At 45.4% G+C, this 17,666-nt stretch overlaps 1 protein-coding gene across 4 annotated transcripts in view; it reads left to right on the top strand.

Annotated features, from left to right (window-relative positions):
• AMOTL1 (angiomotin like 1) overlaps positions 1 to 17,666 on the top strand; it is a 142,392-nt gene that overhangs the window by 106,581 nt on the left and 18,145 nt on the right. For all 4 annotated transcript variants that reach the window (XM_073215832.1, XM_073215831.1, XM_073215833.1 and 1 more), the window contains 2 exons: positions 12,290 to 12,435; positions 15,799 to 15,948. In XM_073215832.1, coding sequence (XP_073071933.1) covers positions 12,290 to 12,435; positions 15,799 to 15,948 — 296 coding nt within the window. The remainder of the gene's footprint in view (positions 1 to 12,289; positions 12,436 to 15,798; positions 15,949 to 17,666) is intronic.

Raw genomic sequence — 17,666 nt, 5'->3', positions numbered from 1 at the left:
GTAAATAATTTCAGGCTTGGGGGCTGCAACTACTCAACTCCGTCCCTGTAGCCTGAAAGCTTGCCGTCAATGATCCATAAGCAGACGGGCATGGCTGAGTCCCATGACACTGGATTTGTAACATCAGGCTATGGGCTGGATGTGGCCTGTGGGCCATTGTGTGCTCTTGTAGGTGCTAGTGGAAAGGAAGAAAAAGAAGGAACTCTAGCAAAAGGGGCAGAAAAGGAAGAAGTCCAGAAATACTCTCTAGATCTTATTTTGTAAACTGCCCTATTTTATAAATCAGGCTATTATTTTCTTTCCTGGGAGAGTTTCATAGTCATCTTTTACTTAATTCTTAATCAGATGAGCATGGTTATTATTGTTTTAGATAAACTGAGAAACAAACAAATGCAGTCCCAAGCCTTAGTTACCTAGTTAGTTAATGATGCAGCTAGGCCCCGGGCAGAACTGGCCCTGTGTAGTCATGGCAGGTAGGTACCTGCCTAAACTGCGAGGTCTGAGGGCTGCTCTCCCTGCGGTGCCATAAGCATCCTGCTGTGAGATGAGGGCTGCAGATCTTGTATATCGGGGTTGGACAGGACTGTAAAGGACACAAGTCTGCTCACCAGCAATGCATGTGTCCACTGAAAGCCATCTGATTTCCACACTGAGTAACAGTGTCTCCGAGAGCCATTGATTTGATGGCTAAAAGTTGATCCTTAGGTGAACTTACAGGTCCGTTCCCTTGAATCTGTCCTTCTGGTCCTGGTTTCGGCCAGCCCGGCTGTAGTCATTTAACAGCTGTACCTGCTGCCAGCACTAACTGGGCACTCGCTGTGAGCCACACACTAGGCTAGCCTCTGTAGGTGCATTGTTGCTTAGTCCCCCCAACAGCCTTAGGAGGTGGGTATTACAGGTATTTTTACAGATGAGGACATTGAGGCACAAGAAGGTTGAGTAGCTTGTCCAGGGTCATATGAGCTGGTAGGTGGAGCAGATGGCTGTTGACCCCAGGTCAGTCTGACCCTGCAGCCTGAAAATCATACTGTCGGGAGCTGTAGTGGGGAAGCCCTCCCTGGGCCCAGGGAGGTGGAGAGAGGTTGTGGCGTGTGAGGTGGCAGCGCTGGACTCACAGTGATTTTAAAGCTCACTGAGCGTGGGCTGCTTGCTTTACTAACAAAAACTGCTGCCAAGAATGATGAAATGGTTTGCCCAAGGCCCTGTAGGTGTTTAGTGGCTAAACATGACAAGAACTGCAGCCTCCTTTTTCTTATTTTTCCCTTCCCCTCCTCCAAAGGTTGCCTATGATGAAAAATTTGACATTTTCACCGAGAAGAATCTGAGATAGTAAGTGAACATAAATAATTCTTGTGCTAGAAATCTTATTTGGTTGCAAATTATTTAACCCAGTCCTGTGACTTAATAATAATGTATTCAGATCCCCTCAAGTGAGTTCTAACCACTGGAATTAATATTCTGTGCTCCTGACTTTTACATCTATCTTTGAACCAATTTTAATAAAAGGCTTTGTTAGATAATCCAATATATCTCTTCAGAAATAAAAACAAAAAGTTGTTGAGACCAGAACAAAGTTTGGTGTCTCAAAAGAAGCTTTCTCAAAATGTCTATGAAATTAAACTTTTGTTCTCGGGAAGACAAAAGTAAAAATAACCAGAATGCAGTGAGTGACTGTGGTATAGTTTGTTACAATTCATTTTTCAAACTGTTTTTGTTCACAAGTAGTACTGAGAGCACACAGCTGTATCTTAATGCAATCAGAGAACTTTGAGGGGACAAGGTGTTGTTTTCAAGTCCGGAAGGCTTGGTCTTAGACCATTACAAATAGGCTTACATCTGCTACTAATTTTCTTTTTGCTTACAAAGACTGTGGTTTGTTAGAAAGGAAAGAAAGAAAAAGGATCTGTTCAAAGCAAATCACAAAAATGACAATGGGAGGTGTTGCAGAATAAAGAAGGGAGAAAGTATAATTACAAATGACACTTTTCTTTTTCCTCTATCAGTCCTAGAATGAACCACTTCTTTCCCCAGACCAAATGATTTCCCAGCATATACTATCTGTGGGACAAGTTTTTGTGTTAAGCCACATGTATAATTCAAGGGGCCCAATTAAAAAGCATAGTTTTATGTATATATGTATTATAATAATGTCTTAATTAGTGCTTTAATTAAAACAAATATAGATGTTTCATACATACTATGTATATTATACATATGTAAAATTTGCACATTTGAAGTGTACAGTGTGATGAAATGTCACCACCAGCACAGTCAAGATACAGCACATGTAGAACTTTTATCACTCTTCTTCACCTCTTAGTGAGCTGACACTCCCCACCAGGGTGTGTCTGCTTACGCTCACTTTTCACTACCTTCAGAACAGTGTTCTTTGTACTATATCCCGATTTTGTGCGGGTTTCTGCATTGGGTGCCAAGTCATCTGGTAGGGTCTTATTCTGTCATACCTGACACTAGGAGAGTCTCTGTTGTTCATCTTTTTATATTAAGAAAAGGCAAGAAAAAAAAAAGACTTCCATTCAACAGTAGTTATAGAAAATTTAAGTCTTCAGGCTTCAGGTTTGGTTTATGATTGATGGATGAATATGTGTACAGATAAAACCAAATGCCTTGTGCGTCTTATGTTTATGGGTCATTACTGATTCATTGCCTGATTTGTCAGTATTCTGTCAGCAGTGATACAGACTTAGAGTACATTTTTATTTCAAATAAAAAAAATAAAGTGGAAGCTCTACTTGGAAGCTGAACTGGATGAATGGGGTGTTTTCTCAATCAAGCAAGTTTTCAAGCTACATACATATTTAGTAAACTTAGGGAGGTAAAAAGCAAACTGAATTATACCTAAATGTGTACATAGAGTTTCTAGAATTAAAATGCAAAATGAAGAATGACTAGATTGGAGAACATTATATTTGAGAGAACTTTTACTGCCATGCAAATACATATTTTACCAAATTATCCCTAAGATATTTTACTTTTGGGGCTACCAGCTCATCACTTTGGGGCCTGGATATTGAAGAGCAAAACATCAAATTACATAAAGTAACAAAAATATGAGTATGTTAAGACCAGAATGTGTTGCTTGTCTTCTATTAGATCAATAGAAGATTTTGTGATTAGGCTTTGTTATTTTGTTATTTTAAAGACTGAGGTAGAATTTGGTCAATTATCAGTAGCATCCCAGGACTCAGTAAGCTGTTGACTAAACTTATCATACCTTTTCACATGAGACACACTTCTGCTATCATGGATTCTTAAAACCCTACAAAGATAGAAGGGTTTAGACACACCATGAAGTAGGCCCAGTAGGAAGGATAAGACAGACAGATATTGGCCATTGTATGTGAATACAAGGCAGAATATGATAAGGACTTGTTATAGAACCACTCCCAACCCACACCATCCTTCCCAAAAAAGTGTATGTATAGAGGGTCTCCCCTGAAGGAGAGATGTGTTTTATTGAAGGAATCAGAAAAGCTCCACATAGCATGTAGGCTTTAGGATAGACCTTGAAAACTGATTGGCATTTTAGAGTAATTTTGCTGCCATAGTACTATGTGAAGGGAAAATTTCTGCTTTTCTTTTAAATTTGGGCAACAAAGTTTGAAATAAATCCTGCACTCTTAAGGCCGTGCCTCACCTTCCCATGTCAATTCATCTCTCTAAAAGATTTTTTTCCCTACGTTTTAACAATAACCATTTCTCCAAATCTTTGCATCTCTTGTAATGTGTGAACCAGTGGATTTCAAACTCGGAACTCTTGTTTAAAAGAAAGCTTACTTGGAAGCCCAATAAGTAAAATGCAAGAAAGCTGCAAAGATTTCTGGTTGAGACAGGTGCATTCTTCAGAACCCCTCCTTCCCACCTGCTCCCACATCCCTTCTCTCTCTCCCAGGGCTCTGCAGAACGGGGCTTGGTTTGAACCTCTGTTCTTAATTTTCCCCATTGCAGAGTTCATTTGAACACTCTCTCAGTTGTCTAAACTAGCCCTGCCCCCCTCCCCTGGAGTGTTCCTGTGTTTGTTGAGAGACCCAGTTCGCCACCCACTCCCATCTCTGTCTCCGTGACCTCCTGTGCTTGGGTTCTGGGCTCTGTCTCCAGGTGCTTGGCAGAACCTGGCCACCTGCACCTGTGTATGGGATGGCTGAGAGCTGAAGACCCTTTCCTGAAGTAACAATTCCTTACCTGAGAAACTATCAGCAAATTTAAAAAAGACAATGAAGGCCAAACCAGCAGCTTATGGGGTCAGCTTTGGGCTCTCCTTTTTCATTTCTGAATTAGCAAGTGTGACTTTTCAAGGTAGATCACCTCTCATGTGGTTTTGCTTCCAATACTCATCCTGGTAGGTCACTCTAAGCACTGCTCTGTTCGGATTTTATTTTGGGGTCTCTTTCTGGGTTCATCAGTTTGACTTTCCAACTGAGGTGAGGTGGGTGAAGGCAGGTGTTAAGAATGAGCTCTTGAGTGTAGACTCTCTCTGAGGCAGAGTGAACCTGCATCGTTTCACAGCTAGCAAAGTAACTGAAATACCTTCCTGTTGTGTTTGCACTCCCCCAACCTCAGAAAAAAGGAATTACTTTTGGTGTCCACAGGACTTCGAAATGGATCTGGAAGTCCATTCGACTCTGATTACCTTACAAGTTGTAGCTGGCCCTTGAAATAGACTTCTTTCCAACATCTGTTTAGTAGTACAAGATATGGCACATGGGAACTCAGGGCCCAAGGATCCTTGAGAAAGAAGAAACAGGAGAATTTGTAGGGAAGGTTAGTTAATACAGCAAATAATTATTCATATGTCTTTTTGTAACGGAAGGTCCGTTTCATCAGCTTCGTGAAGTTCCTGGTTCCCAGAACTGATGCCGTTAGTCTCGGTCAGCATCACCCTAAGGTGTTCCCCATCTACTGAGACCTTTCTTGGTGGGGCAGGGAGCAGAGGTGTTAAAGGAAGAAGAGAGTGTCTTAGTGATCTTCTCATAACAAAAAGAAACGTAAGCTGCTTGAGTCAGCGTGCGTCCAGTAAGAGGACTGTTTCTCAAGAACATATGTGTGTGGCGGGGCCCCCAGCCCGGAGTTGCAGGCAGGGTGGGCCCCAGGCTGGCATGTGTGAGTCTGAAGGTTTAGTTTGTATTTGGTGGTCTGTTTGTGTGGCTGCTTCCCTCCCTCCTGCTCACATAGACCCTCATCCACCCTGCTGTGTCCATCTGCTTGATTCTTCATTCCCTGCAGTGCTTTCTCTGTTTGTCCAAATCACACGCTGGAATATGGCTGCCAGCCTGGGAATTGCGCTGGGTCGGCATCATGGCCTCTCCCAGGCTCCCACTTACACATTCCCAGATGAGAGACAGTGATTGGCCTGGCTTGGGTCACATGGCCCCCTCAGATGGGGAGTGGTGGGCGGGGGCAGATGAGAAGGGCTTGTAGGCAGACAGGGCTGCCTGCGAGCCCATCGCCCCGCGGGTGGAGGACAGCGGTGGCCGCCCCTCCAACCCGTGCTGTCCGAGCAGACACTGACAGTTGAGTCCTCCACAGGGAGTTCACACGAGGCAGCGCTTGGCTCTTGCAGGCCTTCTCCCAGGGAAGCTCCAGGGCTGGACGTGGGGCCCAGGCACAAGCAGCCGCTCCTCCCCTCAGCCCCTCTCCTTTGTGTGTGGCCTCTTCTCTGGTAATGCCTTTTCGGCTCTTTTCTCTCAGAGGGGCCCAGAGGCTGCGCTCCTAAACCCCGTCTCATGGTCAGAACAAGACTTCTGCTAGTCATCGGAGATCATTATTGGGTTTGCTCGATTGTGTCGCCTCTTCCCATAACTCTGTCCCCGCCGCTCTCTCTTCCACACCCGAGGCAAGTGTCTTCCTTGAGAAGTGTCAGCAAAGAAACTGTGCAGGACCAGGTGTCAGATGGGTTAGTTGAGCGTAATGTGAGCCTATGGGATTTGGAGCTTGAGCAGAAGCAAAGTTAGCCTGGCCTCCTGTGTTTATGTCCACACACACATGCACACACACACACTCCAGGATAGATCTAAACCCCCCCCCCCCCCACACTCACTCCAGGATAGATCTAAACCCTCCCCCCCCCCACACTCCAGGATAGATCTAACCCCCCCCCACACACACTCCAGGATAGATCTAAACCCACAAACAAACAAACACACACACACACACACACACACACACACACACACACACACACACACACACACACACACTCCAGGATATATCTAAACCTCCCCCCCCCCCCCACTCCAGGATAGATCTAAACCCCTAAAGAACCACACACACACACACATACACACACACTCTCACACTCTCTATCTCTCTCTCCAGGATAGATCTAAACCCCTAAAGAACCAGCTGGTTAAGGGATCAAACCAGCTGAAAGAAGAGAAGAGGGAGAGCAAGACCTGTCTTTTTCCCTTCCAAGCCCTCCAGGAAATCAGTCACCCCTCGGCCAAACTGGCAGCAGCTGGGCTCCTCTGTCCCTCCAGCTCTCCCAGGCTTTGGAGAAATTCATCAAAAACCCCATTATGTCAGGAAAGGCCTAGAAATGAATTCCTGCTTGAGAAGGGTCAGGGTACAGCTTCGCTCCCTTCATGAGCTCTCGCCATAGGCTGGAGCACTGAATTAAAGCTCACAGTACACCACATACACCCCCGGTCTGACCTACACACATACTTTGTCCTTGGCGTTTCTTAACAGAAGTTACTAAGGTCCACCTCCTGTGGTTCAGCCAGCAATTAAGCTTAGTGTTCAAATAGCAATTGCAGAAACAGTTTCAATAGACTGCTTGCTTTGAACCTTACCCAGAACTGGCAAAGGAAAAGGGTCAGATGGAAAGGGAGCATCTTTGAATTATTGGCCCAGTTCTAGTTTCCATCCATGGTGGCTCTTACCTCAAGAAAGAGACTAATCTGTGGGTAGAGGCACAGGAAAACTATGACTTGACCTTGTGCAAGTGTTCACAGCTCATTTTGCTTCAGTTTTCTCAGTCATCAAATGGAGTTGTGAAGATTCAGTGAGATTCTTGTATAAAGTACAAAACACAGTACCCAGGACCTAGTAAGCCCCAGTGATACTTTAGGTCTTGTTGTTACTTATTATCTGTCATGTGCCAAGCCCATGGCAGGTATTTTACAGAGTTATATTAAAGTGTAGATTGACCCTCACAATAATGCTGCAAAATAGATCTTGCTAGTTCCAGTCAAGGAGATGGAGTCTCAGAGCAGGGAAGTCACGTGTCCGAGGTGAGGCCGTATGTGAAGGTGCCAGACTCAAACAAAGCCCATGCCCTCACTGTGGTTTCCAGAGTACACAGTGTGTGAGCAGACATCCTCTGTGTAACTGGGACCAGAGCCAGTAGGCTAAACAGCTCCCTGCTCCATGCAGTTCAGGGTAATTCATATCCACTGAGTAAACAGACCATTCTGGGCAAGAGTTCCCTTGTGTCAATGTGCCTGTTCTAGGAATTCTCAGTATATACATTGGAGCCCAACCAAAAATTCAGTGTGAGGCTGGTCTTTCTTGAGATCCATCCCAAGGGGCTTAGCTAACAATAAACTGAAGGGATGCTCCTATGAGGCAGTTTCACCCATAGGACTCTCCCTTCACATCTCCCAAGAGATGACTTTTAGAATGCCTCTGACACACCTCAGTCCCCACATCTCTAGGGATTAAGGGGGCCCTATGATGTGTTGTTTCATATACAACAATAATAGTATTATACACAGCAGTAATAGTACAACACCATTCGGGTTCCTGGACCCGATTCCAATGTGTGTAAGTGTGTGGGAGGCAGTTTTCCCACACATCCTTATACCAAACAATTCTGGTGTCTACAACTCAACTCAATTCTTATGCTGTCTGTCCAGAGACAGCACCAGATTCCCCAGGTTAAGGGCTCAGTCCTACAAGACCGCCCTCCACCCCCCACTGCAGAGGCCAGACCCAAGCCCAAGGCGGTTACCTGTGCTTCTGACCTCCTGGCTACAGATTGGAGGTTCCCACGACCTCCCCCTCAGGTTTGTTTAATTTGCTAGAGCAGCTCACAGAACTCAGGAAAACACTGACATTTACCAGTTTAATAAAGGATACAAGTTAATGGCCAGAAGAAGGGAGACATAGGGCAAGGTCCCAAATGAAGGAGCTTCTATCCTGGTGGAGCTTGGGGCCTGGTTCCATGGCACCTGGAGGCATTCTGGCTCCCCAAGGTCAGAAGCTTTCTCCGACTGAGAAGCAGGATCTAAGAGCAGTAAGTTCTCGGGTTTTTGTGAGCCTTCACTGCATCGTCATGACTGACTAAATCATTGGCCATTGGCTGACCCAACCTCCATCCCCTGCCCTCGGGTGGGGTCCAAGCATCTCATTAATGTGACAAGACACCCATTTCACCTTTAAGACTGCAGTGTTTTCAGGAACTATGGATGAAGACCTAATATACCTGGGAAATAAATATTTGGTCATCTGAATGACTCATCTCAGTTGCAGTTATTTCATTTCATAGGCTCACTGCCGTGACCCTCCTCCTCAAATGGCCTCTGTGTCCCCACAGCACCTGTGCAAGCATCTGGAGGAGAAGGTTGTCACACTGCCTTTGCTTGTGTCCTTGCTGCTGTTCCCACCCGATGCTATGTCCTCCTTGTCCCGTAGCCCCAGAAGTTATCACACTTTTTGGAACAACAACAACCACAGCATCATCATAGTTGGCATTTACTGGATAGACTGTACGAATTTTCAAGTAGGCGCTGTTACAATCCTTTAAAGGCTAGGAAACTGAAGCACAAAGAGGTTGCTTTACTTCCAAAGTCACCAAACCAAGAGTAGTAGAGTTGGGCAAGAACCCAAGTAGTTTGATTCCAGAGCCATGCTTTCAACAATGCTCTGTGATGCCTCCATGTAGTTGATGTTTAATTAATTAATATCTGCAAAATGGATACATATGTGGATGTAATGGCTGTGTTTTGAGAACTATGTAGCCTCTGACATAAATCTGTGCAGTAATGAGCTATGTTACATGCAGCACTTCTGCACTTTCTCCTTCTGCTTTGCAGTTCTTTGCCTCTGCACGCTTGCACAGGGGAGGCACACAGCGACCTGCTCGCATGGAGACATGCACATGGAAGTTCTGGCTCTACCAGTGATGAATACCACTTCTGTGGGCATGTGACTTATCTCTTCCAAGTGTCAGTTTTCCTCGACTGAAAAATGGAAGTACAAATGGCACCTATCATACAGTAGATTTATAATAAGGAAATAATATAAAGGGAATAATTAAAGAGTGTAATGTAAGTCACCATTCCTGGACCACAGTACTCATTCAACAAACAGGAGCAGGTTTTGTTATTAGCACTACCATCATGAATATCGTTTTTAAACTTTCATCATCAAGCGTAATACTTCCTGCCAGTGGATGGGGAGCTGTGAGCTGGTGTGAGTGGTACTGACTGCTGCAGCCTGAGGTCTGAGGCCACCAAACCCATAACAAAGATGTTTCAACCCATGAATTTCAGAGGCCTGCAAAGCATTCCAAGGCTGATGGAGTCTTCATCCAATACCCACACCTTTGTTCTGTGGTACGAGGTTCCTGGAGCCCCAGCAGAGAAGGGAACTGGGGATGTCCATGGCCAGGACCAGCCATCTGATGAGTGGTGGCTTCAAAGATATAGCAGACAGCTGTATTATTCATTCAATAATATTAATTGAGCCAGGCACTGTTCTAGGCTCAGGAAATCAGAAATGATCAAAACAGATACAATCCTAGATATTCCGATCCTTTTATGCTTTATGTGCACCCTCTCTGTCAACAGAGTCATCACAACACTGTGACGTAGATGTTATCATGCCCACTTAACAGATGAGGCTCAAGAGGTTAGGTACCACACACAAGATGCATTTGACCAGCTCATAGCTGGAAAGTGGTGAACCTAGGATTTGAACCCACTTCTTTCTGATGCTGAAGTTCATTCTTTATAGTTACAATGTGATACTATCAAGAAAAGAGCAAAAGCTGGAATTGTGTGTGTGTGTTGGAGAGGCAGGGTTTTTGTTAATGCAGAAATCTAAATGGTTGTCCTTGTGATAGAGAAATAAATTGTGGTCAATGATTTGCAACTCAAGAAACTGTGGTTGTGGCCTCTAATCTTGAGTTTAGGCTATTGCTTTAGTGCTTCTGGTCAAAATCGATGTCCTCCGCTGCCCTCAACAGAGAGAAAGTTTATGATAGGCAGGGAGAAGCTCTGAAACCCAGTGGTTCATTCCCAGCATGCTGGCTGAGTAACTCCTGGGTGCCTTCCAGAAAAGGGACAAGGCTAGTGGGCACCGGCCTGTTGAGGTATTGTCCAAACTCAGGGAGCTCAAATGTCAGTGACTTTGCACAGAAAGAGTGAAATGTTCTGGTCCATTTAGGGCTGTGGACTGACCCATTTGTTTAGGCCTTTTGCATGGCCATTCTTTGAGGATTGGGAAGGCAGTTTGAGAGGCAGCATTTCAAATGCTGCTGAAAGAAAGAAGGGGGGAGGGCAGTTGATCATTGTGTTGGGGCATTAGGAGCCCTAAGTAATTCTCTGTTTGGGTTAGGATCCTGGTGGTCTCAGTTTGTTTCCAGGCCATGCCATTGTTTCTAGGTAGTTCAGACCCTATGTAGCTTTGCAAGTTTACTCAGTCTGTCAGTCCTGAAGCTGTTTCACCGCACTCTGATCCCACTGACATAACCTCCCAGGGCAAGGGCAGTGCAGTCAAGCAGGAAGGAGATCATAGTGGGACATCAGGAGACCCGGATTCTGGCCCTGGCTCCGCCCCAGCTGGCTGCAGGGCCTTGGACAAGTGCCTTGCTCCTGGCTGTCCTCTCCTTACCCATAAAGCAGAGGGGGTGGGACTAGATGATGACATATGCTGTGTTCCCTGCGAGGGATTTCTTAGCAGGCATGTGCAGCCTTCAGGTGTCTTTTTATTCTTATGCCTTGTATATAAAACCACATTATTTGCCCCTTCAGTGTAGCATTCTTAATACTGCTTCAGTGCCCATATATAGGGCTGGTCCTTAATGTTTGCCAACTGTTTGCTAAATCGATGAATGACTATCCTGGGCAATCATGAATGAATGAAGCCACTGTCATACATTGATGTAGCTTCCAGACCTTTTCTCTGTTTTCAGTGTGGGTTGTTAGGAGGGTCAAGATTAACAGGTCTGAAGCACTTGAATGGTACGCACACATAGAAATCAATTTCTCACTAATCTGGGTGCTGATGTTGTCATAATTATACGCCTTATTTTCTGCAAATACGGAATAGCGTGCATAGTGTTTTGTAACCACCTTTTTTCAATAATGAATATATTTTCCCACATCATTAATATTCTCTTATTTAATTTTAATGGCTTCATCTTATTCTGTTGCAGGGTCTATAGCAGTATATTTAGCCAATCCCTTAATCTTACATTCAAGTTTTTTTCATACTGTAAACAATATAACCAGACATTCTAATTTATTTTAAAAATAAAATGTGTTGCTTTTGTAACAGGAAAAATGTTTTCAATAAATGATACTGATCCCATGACACTGTTGGCTTTGCCTGCTTCCACTAAAATGCTGGATAGGTCTACGGGATGGCCGGGTGGAAGCGACTGAGGGCAGGGCTCTCCGTGCGCAAAGAGACCGTGATTGCCATCAGTTACATTGTCATTGAATGAGAGGGAAGCAGTGTCCCTTTCTCCTGTTGAACAGAACTAGGAGAAAATGTGGGGCCATTATGTTCTCACATGGGTCTTCTGGGAAGAGGATCCAGCCAGAGACGGGAGGCTTGAGTTGAAGCCTCCCTCTGTTGTCTGGTCTCAGACAAAGAGCTTAAGCCTCTGGACCATGGCTTATTTTTCTGTGAGTGGGAACATTAGTATTATTACTAGTATGCCCACCCTTTCCTCACTGGTTTGAAAGGTGGAAGCAGGGGGAGATTGTGGGCATAAAAAGAAATCATAGGCACAAGGTTACTTGGAAGCAGTAAAGTAAATGTACAGAAGTGAGTTAGAGAGAATATGGAGTCACTCATGTTTTGTATTCCGTTTGTCTCTGGAACCGTGGCCTGGAATGTCTCTAGAGTGAACAGCGGTTTTTGAGAAAATCCTCACCTCAACCTCCCACCAGTATTAAGACAGAGCAAGGGCAGTAATTCAACCCTCTACTCTTCGCATGCTTTTTTATTTTTAATCCTTGCCAGATGTAGGCTGGCAGAGAGCCCAGAGGGTGAGCACTTTCTGATAGAGGGAGTTTTGTTCTTGTCTCCCTTCTAGACAAAGAATTCTTGAAGGAAAAGGAGAAGTTAGAAATGGAGTTAGCGGCAGTGCGGACTGCGAGCGAGGACCACCGGAGACACATTGAGATCCTGGACCAGGCTCTGAGCAACGCCCAGGCCAGGGTCATCAAGCTGGAAGAGGAGGTGAGGCACGGGGGTGGTGGCGGAGCCCCGAGGGCTTCTGTTTCCTTTTCCTAACCCAGCAACTTCAATCAGAGTCAACACCTAGGTGTCGACTCACAGGAAGGGATGTAGGAGGCCTCCCAAATAAAAATTAATAGGAACAGAGTTCGGCCCACCCAGAGCCGGGCCCAGTATGAAAGGCCTACATGAAAGAGCTCAGTCGCAGCCTAAAAGCCAGCCTCCAGCCTGTTGGTGGGCAAGTGTCCAGGGCTGAAAATAAATGTAAAGACTAGAAACCACTGGTGCCTGTAGAGAAAAGAGACTAACAATTTATAAAAGACAGTTCAATTGCTCTGCCTTTGGACTCTTGGTTGCATGAAAAAATGCAAAAATCTTTTGATGGGGTGGGTGTGGGTAGCATTCAGCAAACCTGTCTCCAATTTCCAGAAACGGGCTTTAGTTTCCAGGAAACCAAATCCCAATCCAGGAAATTGTTATCCTGCTCAAGTGTTACGGATTTAGTGGTTTCTGACGAAATCCACCCTTTAGATTAAGTTTTGCGAGGTTGACTTTTCCTTTTAGCCTGACTGGATTAGAACCACCACTTCAGGGGTCCAAGCTAAGGAGTTCATGCTGTAGATTCAGGGTCTAGCGGGTGGACAGATCCTGCTTTGTCATACCTTCCAGCTCCCCAGGGCAGCAGGCATCTCCGTGCTGGGGGACCGACCGGAGCAGAGCCATTGTGGAGAGCAGAAGCTTGAAGTCAAAGCTGGAAGAGGCATAACAGGCATTCTACACAAAGTGTTTAGCTTGGTGCTTGGCACACAGAAAGCAGTATTGTTATTAACCCAACTGCTGTTTGAAAATAAAAAGCTACCCCTTTAGAAAACATCTTCTGATACCAGGTAACCTGGGTGTCTCAGCAAGCCTCAACTTCAAGATTAAGGCAGCTAATGGGAAAGACTTTTAAGTCAGCTGGGATTGTGTCCCTTAGAAGCATTTTAGAACCTGCAAGGCCATATAGAAACTATCATTTTAACACTAGCACCAGGATCCCAAGCAACAGCCTGGAGTATCTTCCTTGTCACCATTGAGGAACTCATTAAATAGGGAAACACTGGCCACGGAGGGTGACGTTAATCCCTGAAGGACAGGAGGGCTGCTTTGAAGAACAGAGGCCAGGACTCCTTCTTATGGTTATGACTGACATCACATATTGAGGCTCCCATCTCTGTGTGTGGAGTGAAGGAAAATGATCATTTTCAACATCTTTTAATATTTTTAATAAAGTAGAAGTTGTGAGCTCCTAGAAAACAGGTTCTTTACAATCACTATTACCGATCCTTTCTGGTCATTATATAAGATCTTTCTTTCTTTGTGTGCAGCCTCCCAAATAGTTCCAGGATCATTCCTTGTTCTGAAGTATCTTTTTCAAGGATCTTCAGTTCAGATGGCTCAGAGTGACCTCAGGTTTCCCAAAGCTTCCCACAACCATTAAGAGCCTAGACTCTAGAGCCAGACGGTGTGAACTAAAGTCTTGACCCAGGACGTATCTCCTGTGTGACCTTAAACAAGTCATTTAAGTGCTTCGGTCCAGTCTTCTCATCTCTTAAATGGAGATAATAAAGGAGTTTACCTCTTACTGTTGGTGGAAGGATTAAATGAGCTACTACACACAGAATTCACAATACTTGGTATGGTAGTGCCTCAAAAATGTTGCCTCAGAAAAGAAATTACTCTTTTTGTTAATCATCCTCGTTATGACACAGTCGATGCTAGACTTACAGGCTCATGCAAAGGTGAGCAAGAGAGATCTATGTTGTCAAGGGTCTTGCAGTTGATTAGTGATAATAGTCATTGATTTAACAAATGTTTATTAAGTACCTACTGGGTACCAGGTACTGTTCCAGGCATTGAGGACACACTGGGAACTCTGCCCAGTAGGGACCAACACAGATAAATTTTATAGCTCTTACATTCCAGTGACTACACACTCAGGAAGCCATATACAGTATAAGATGTAGTAAGTGGTGTATGAATAGTACTCACAAATTATTTGATCAGATGAGGCTTCTGGCATAGGAATCTGCAGTTAGTAGATCCTAAGGGTCTATAGAATTGAGCGATTGAAAGCACAATTAATGAAAGGGATGGATGAAAACTGACACCAAGGGCAGGTGCAGAAAAGACTGTAAAGTTGCTGTCCATCCTTTTCCCCCCACCCAAAGATCAGAAGCAACCCCGTTTTATTCCAGTGGCTTGGACTGAGGTGTAGGCATAGCTCATGGCAATGCTGCTGGCTCAGTCAGAAACCGCTTTTTGTCCCAAGCTCTTAAATCACTAGCATGTTCCAACTTGTCTTCAGTCATGGGTTGAACTCAGGATCTGAATCACCTGCAAGGCATCTGCAAACACAGGTGCAGACAGGAAGTAGCACCTGGTGTCTTCTCACCCAGGACCAGATGAAGTAAATGGCTCAGCCTGATTTTTGGCACCAGCTGATTTCCAAAAAGTTAGAAATGTGCCTGGGATTATGAACATGGGCCAAATTCCTGGTTGGAAGAAAATAAAGTCGAGAATAAGAGTTTGAAGTTTTTAATTATGATTCTAAATCCATACCCAATGTGATATTTACATAAATCATTTTTACCCTAATTTCCGTCTTATTTATTGTGCTGTTTGAGAGTTCATTATATGCTTTCTGTATCCTCAGGGCTGTCATCTACTCATCTATAAAGAGCTCTGAAATCTTTAGGAGAAAGTTACTCCACAAATATCTATAAAAATGTTTTATATTTTTTTCACACATGCACAAAGGGGTCCCATGCATACATACATACATACACAATTTCCATATTGTAATACTAATTCACAGTTACTAGAAAAAACTTTGAAATGAATAAAGAAGAGACACTGATGTCTGCTATACAGGTAAATATGGTTAATGCTTTGAAGTATTTCCTTCCAATATTTTTTTCATGCATATGAAATAGGTAGAATTGTGATAATGTATATAATTTTTCAGTCTGGACTTTTTAGTTAACATAGCTTTTCCTTATGACCCTAAAAGCTCTTTAAAATTAAAACTTATTTCCCATGCACCCATCCAAATGCTATACTTATTAAACAGTAATCCACGGTTGAGCTCAGAGCTGTACAAAGTACTGAACAGGTCCCCAGGTAGGGTCTTCCAGCATTGCACTTATTTGGGGTGTAACTGGTGGCTTTTTTCTAAATCTTTTCTGTCCTAACACACCTGAGGGTAAGATTAGGGAAGGTCTGTGGACTTGTAGTTTAGGATCTCCAGGTAATCTGAGCCTCCATCTCCACTCCAGCTTTGGGAATCACTGGTCTAAATGTTGTGCTCCTTTTCTCTCTGCTCAGCTAAGAGAGAAGCAAGCATATGTCGAGAAAGTTGAGAAGCTGCAGCAGGCCCTGACCCAGCTTCAGTCTGCGTGTGAGAAGCGAGAGCAGATGGAGCAGAGGCTGCGGACCTGGTTGGAGAGGGAGCTGGATGCCCTGAGAACCCAGCAGGTGAGGGGCCAGGGCGGGGCCCACAGCAGAGTTCCCCATGTGGGTTCAGTGAACATCGTGCAGCAGAGCACCTTCCAGGGGCCAGGCTCTGCACTGCAGGGAGGAGGCAGAGTCCAGCGAGAGCTCCCTGTCTTCAGTGAACCAGCACAGAGGCCAAAGGAGGAGCCAGGCGGTCCACTCTCTGCAGAGGCAAATGCGCCGAAGCCAGACGGTGGTGACGGAGGGCTGGGCAGGGGGATGAGGCTTTAGATGGCTCCGTAGAGGACATCTGAGCTGGACTTTGAAAGAAAAGTTGGTTAGGTCTTGTGGGGGAAGCACATCAGGGTAGATAAAGAGCGTGCATACCAGAGAGCGGTGGGCAACGGCATGGCGGGGTGCAGCTCATGGGGGGGAATGCCTGCTGGTGAGGAGGCAAAGGCCAGTTTGCAGAGGTGTTTGATCAGATTGAGAGATTGGACTTTTTCCTGTGAGCAGTAGTGTGCCCACAACCGGGAGGGTTTTAAGCTAGAGAGGAATATGGTGCAAAGATGTGCGAAAGAGCCCTCTGCTGGTGTCAGGAGGGTTTGGAGGGGTGGATGGTGAAGTGTGTAGTGACAGTGGGAATCCACAGGTGAGATGACTGGATATGATCATCAGCGACTTTTTGGAGGGAAAGGAGGAAGTTGTTCAGGACTATCCCTGGGATATACTATTCGCCATAAGCTCCTCTCGTCTGCCCTTCTTCCTCCTTCCCGATAATGGCTATTAATGTAATCAGCTGTTAGTAAGGTCAGAGTGGAATACGCCATCCCCAGGGCCCTGTGTAGTTCAGCTGGGCAGCAGCCCTGGGACAGCTCTGCAGCCGTGTGGGGCACCATCACAGGCTGGTCAGAGGCTCCCGGGTCCCGGGAGAGCCTGGCCTCACGCGTCTCAGCCAGGGTGGTAGGTGGAGCTCTCTGTGCAGCTGGCAGAGGCTGTGCTCTCAGTTAGGAAGACCCAGGACTGGGCCCCGTGGAATTATCTACTGGACGGGGCATAGTGCTTGTGGTTGAAATACTTGAAAACACTTGAAAGTGTGTGCTCAGGCCAGCTTGGCCCTTTCTCATGGCAGGCGTAGTTACCTCTGGGTGTGTATACTTGGCAGGGGAAAGAGGTGTTGGTGAGATTGCCCAGAAAATTAAGGAACTCCCCCCACCCAGCCCCATCTCGGCTTAGCCGCTAGCTCGTAAGCAAGGGGGAGTCTGCCTCTGGTCTTCTCCTCCTCCTGCCTGTGGTGCATTCCCTGCCACGTGAGGTCCACCCTGCAGGCCATCTGTGGTTGAGATCTCTTGGGCTCCCTGGGCCTGGTTCCGCGCTGGCGCCTGGCGTATGCTGAGGATCATTGGCTGACAAAACGGGCACATCTCAATACTCAGTAAAGCAAAAAAGAATGTTCTTTTCTAGTTAATGTGCCACCCACACCCTACAGTTAGATTATGTCTCCTTGGATCTTCTGTTTTAAGTGCCAATACTCAACTCCATTATCCTTGTATAGCAATAAGAAATGTGGAGTCAGAATTACGTGGAAAGTAGTCTGATGCCCCAGGTTTCAGAATTGTGACTCTCCAAGGAAATCACTCGGCTTCTATGTGGACTTGTCTTTGGGAGCTGGTCACAGATCGCCAGCTGCTTGTGGCTGACATGAGACCCTAGTGAGGGGAGACAGTCTCTAGCATTAAACAGAACTTTGATGCTCAGCA

Source organism: Manis javanica, chromosome 11 (assembly GCF_040802235.1).
Source record: "Manis javanica isolate MJ-LG chromosome 11, MJ_LKY, whole genome shotgun sequence".
Taxonomy (NCBI): Eukaryota; Metazoa; Chordata; class Mammalia; order Pholidota; family Manidae; genus Manis; species Manis javanica.
The sequence above is the reverse complement of the archived record's forward strand: the minus strand, read 5'-3'. Positions and strand labels throughout refer to the sequence as shown.